Source organism: Cicer arietinum, chromosome 2 (genome assembly GCF_000331145.2).
Source record: "Cicer arietinum cultivar CDC Frontier isolate Library 1 chromosome 2, Cicar.CDCFrontier_v2.0, whole genome shotgun sequence".
In the NCBI taxonomy this organism is placed as follows: domain Eukaryota; kingdom Viridiplantae; phylum Streptophyta; class Magnoliopsida; order Fabales; family Fabaceae; genus Cicer; species Cicer arietinum.
In genome coordinates this window covers 14,686,077-14,690,380 of record NC_021161.2, presented here as the reverse complement: position 1 = coordinate 14,690,380, position 4,304 = coordinate 14,686,077, and the positions used below count along the sequence as shown (strand labels likewise).

The 4,304-nt window shown below is 34.8% G+C and overlaps 1 protein-coding gene across 1 annotated transcript in view; it reads right to left on the bottom strand.

Moving 5' to 3' along the window:
• Nucleotides 1-982: 982 nt before the first annotated feature.
• LOC101510002 (protein SRG1-like) overlaps nt 983-4,304 on the bottom strand; it is a 7,328-nt gene continuing 4,006 nt past the window's right edge. The window contains exons 3-4 of the mRNA XM_004490277.4: nt 1,630-1,954; nt 983-1,422 (exon numbers count right to left, since the gene is read on the bottom strand). Of these exons, the coding sequence (XP_004490334.1) occupies nt 1,162-1,422; nt 1,630-1,954 (586 nt within the window). The 3' untranslated portion in view covers nt 983-1,161. The remainder of the gene's footprint in view (nt 1,423-1,629; nt 1,955-4,304) is intronic.

The following is a 4,304-nucleotide window of genomic DNA, read 5'->3' as shown; positions in this document are numbered from 1 at the left end:
TTCTATTGTTTTGCATAAATTATGGAGTGACAAGTGAAGATAAGACTTCTACTTTTTTGTGGAGTTTAAATTTAGTGAAGATGAGACTTCTACTTTTTGATGGAGCGCAAAGTTGGTGAAGATTCAAAAGAGGAGAAACATGGAAGCTTAAAATGTGGAGGAGGGAAGTTTGTATTATTTCTATCAAAAACATTATATTTATTTGTTTGTTAGTTATTGTTACTTTTTATTTATTTATTTATATTTTTTTAATGTAAAATGGATACTTTGTTAAATCATAAATGAGAATGTTAGTTCAATTATTGGAATAGATTTATAAGTTTAATTTTGATTTTTTTTTAAATTTTTAATACAATAAAATATGATTGTAAATATATAAAATTAAAGATATTATTATGACGTATTATTTTTTGAAATTTTTTAAATAGCCGGATAAAATTTGTGTACTACAGATAAATATTTTTATGATAAAATCTATAATAGTTAATATCTCATTTACTAAATATCAAAATAAATTTTTTAATCCGTAACAAATGTTTTTATAGTGAGTACATGTAGCTACTGTTAATTAGATATATGGTAAGTTACCGACAATTTATCAAAGGTAACCTAAACCTCGCAAATCAAGCACATTACAAGGAATAACAGGCAAGGATTTCTCACTATTAAAACATATTTGGGAGGTAATATGTGTAATCTAACACAGATTTGTATCTGATTTTTGAACTCTCTTAGCATACCTTATGCTTGGAGTGGTGCCTTATTAATATATTTTGTTTCTTCTAAAAAAAATAAATCTTGAAATGATAAAATCTTCTAATATTTTTCTCAAGTTTAACGACAAAACTCTTGTTCATATATAAACTAATATTTTCACAAGAGATCAATACAAAAACATTTTCTTAAATCCCAAGTATATTAATATTTTCTTTACATCATATGCCAAAATCCAAATATTAGAGAACTAATTCATTAAGACACATTTTAAAGACAAATATTAGAGAATATATACAAATTGTTGAATTCACATTATCTTACAAGGAAACATATGCCCTGCACGAAAATTTAATCAGTGAGTACATATTTATTGTTACAATTGTTGCACATTAGCCCTGTTTTTAGCATTACTTATCTTTGTAACTTTTTTTTTATGAACTTAAATTAGTTATCAGTTTCCTTTTGAATCCTTACAACATCCATATACGATTTCCCTTGTAGCTCGCGAGAAAGGAATCCATTAAGGTAATCAGTTACACCAATTCTTTTGAACAATGCAGGCCTTTCAGGAGTAACAAGTGTTGGTGTTGGACCTATAATTCTGCTTATTTGAGGCCTATGAAATGTGGCAATGGAAATCCTCTCCTTCTTTGAATTGACTGTTGCTCGATGCTCAATGCTTCGATAAGTTCCATTTGTCAATATCTGCCAAAATATTTATAATATGAACATATGATATATGAAGCTACATTTTTCATGACACTTGTTTTTACTTAAAAATGTCATATTTTATTGATCTGTATCTCACAATTCATAATAAGACTTGATACAACATTTGAAAAATAGGTCTAGTTATTTATGATTTGAATCTCGATTTGATAACTATGCAGCGAACAATTTTCAATTGATTACCTCCAACATGTCTCCAATATTGATGACAAAAGCATTTGAAAGTGGTTTAATAGGAATCCACATTCCATCTTTTTTGATTTGAAGGCCTTCCATTTCATTGACTTGGAGAAGGATTGTAAGGGCACCAGCATCAGAATGAGGATTGTGTCCAATCACTTGTTCTGGTTGAGGACATGGAGGATAATAATTCATCTTCATTCCTTGTCCTGCATCTTCAAAAAACTCAACTAGTTCGTTGGTTTTGATCTTTAGAGCTTTCTCCATATGGCCAATGATTTTGATACATAAGTTTTTCAGTTCTAAAGAATAAAGCTCAAGATGATCTCTGCAATGAAACACAATATGTTTTAGTTAACAAAGTTTATTATTGAATAACCTTAAAATTTGGACTCTAACCCTTAGAAAATCAGTTGAGGACTATCTACTACTTATGAACACATATTAAGAATTTATCTCATATAATATGAGACTCTTAACACACCACCCTAATGTCCATTATTGGACATCTGAAATGTGATGAGTTGTCCAATAGTTATTACACGATAGCATACGGTTCAACAGATTTTGAATAAGCTCTGATACCATATTAAATTTGGGATGACCTAACTAAACCTCTATTGTTGAATATAAAGAGTATTGAGAGGCATATATTATGAATAACCCGTGTGTTTCAACTACACAGCGGAATCTCTTTATATAGACACAGGGTATTAAATAACCCTAATTTACAGTAATGCTAACGGGCCAGAATACTTACATACTTACAGCCCATATATATTATTTACATTCTACTATAGTATTTAACACTCCCCCTCAAGCTGGAGCATATAAATCAAATGCACCTAGCTTGTTACATATATAACTAATTCTAGGACCTCGCAATGACTTTGTAAACACATCTGCTAACTGATCATTGGATTTGACAAAGCTGGTGATGATGTCACCTGATTCAATCTTTTCTCTAACAAAATGGCAGTCAATCTCAATATGCTTGGTCCTCTCATCAAACACCGGATTCGAGGCAATGTGCAATGCAGCTTGATTATCACATATTAATGTCATTGTGCTAGTCTCTTCAAATTGAAGTTCTTTCAGTAACTGTTTCAGCCAGATGAGTTCACATGTTACTAGTGCCATGGCCCTGTATTCTGCCTCAGCGCTGGATCTTGCTACAACATTTTGTTTCTTACTCTTCCAAGATATTAAATTTCCTCCTATGAGTACACAATACCCGGAAGTTGATCGTCTATCTACGGGTGAGCCTGCCCAATCAGCATCTGAGTAGCCAATTATTTGAGTATGTCCTCTGTCTTCATAAATGAGACCTTTTCCAGGTGCACTTTTGATGTATTTAAGAATCCGGATTACAGCATCCATATGTTCTTGGCAAGGAGAATTTAAGAACTGACTTACCACACTGACAGCAAAGGAAATGTCAGGACGAGTGACTGTGAGATAGTTTAATTTTCCAACCAATCTCCTATATCTTCCTGAATCTGATAGAGGCTCCCCCTGATTGGGTAGGAGTTTGACATTTGGATCCATAGGAGTATCAACTGACTTGGCATTTAGTAGGCCGGTTTCTTCAAGGATATCCATAGCATATTTTCTTTGTGAAATTACAAGGCCATCCTTAGATTGAGCTACTTCAATACCCAGAAAATAACGGAGTTTACCAAGGTCTTTAGTCTGAAATTTATTTGAGAGATGTTGTTTTAACTGGAGTATTCCTTGCTGATCACTACCAGTTATAACAATGTCATCCACGTAAACAATAAGATAGATGCACCCTTGAGCTGAGTGATGATAAAATACAGAGTGATCGGCTTCACTGCGGATCATACCAAATTCTTGTACTACCGAGCTGAATCTGCCAAACCAAGCTCTAGGAGACTGTTTAAGACCATAAAGGGACCTGTGTAGCCGACAAACCATGTTGGAAGACTCCCCCTGAGCAACAAATCCTGGTGGTTGCTCCATATACACTTCCTCTTCAAAATCACCGTGCAAAAAGGCATTTTTAATGTCAAGCTGATGGAGGGGCCAATGTCTAATTGCTGCAATGGAGAAAAATAGTCTGACAGATGCCATTTTGGCAACCGGTGAGAATGTGTCACTGTAATCCAACCCAAAAATCTGAGTATATCCCTTGGCTACCAAACGAGCCTTAAATCGATCAATCTTACCATCAGGACCAACCTTCACTGTATAAAGCCAACGACACCCGACTACCGACTTCCCATGAGGTAGAGGTACCAATTCCCAAGTACCACTGCTTTGTAGAGCACACATCTCATCAAGCATTGCTTGCCTCCACTCAGGGTGGGATAATGCTTCACCTGTAGTTTTAGGAATAGAAACAGAAGACAAGGAGGACAAGCAAGTGTAATGTAAAGGAGAAAGACGATGATAACACAAATCAATATAATGAGGAGATGGATTACGGGTGGTGCGAATATCCTTACGAAGAGCAATGGGAAGGTCAGGCTCAGGTGGCAGGACTGGATCTGGAGGTGGTGTCGGAGGAGAGTCTATAATGGGAACAGGAACAGACACAACAGAGGGTAAGCATTGACGGTGATATGTTTATAGTGGTCAGGGAGGTTGAGGGGCAGACTTGGCAGGTTCGATAGGAATATGAGTGTGTGGGAGAGGGATAACTACTTGAGGAGGTT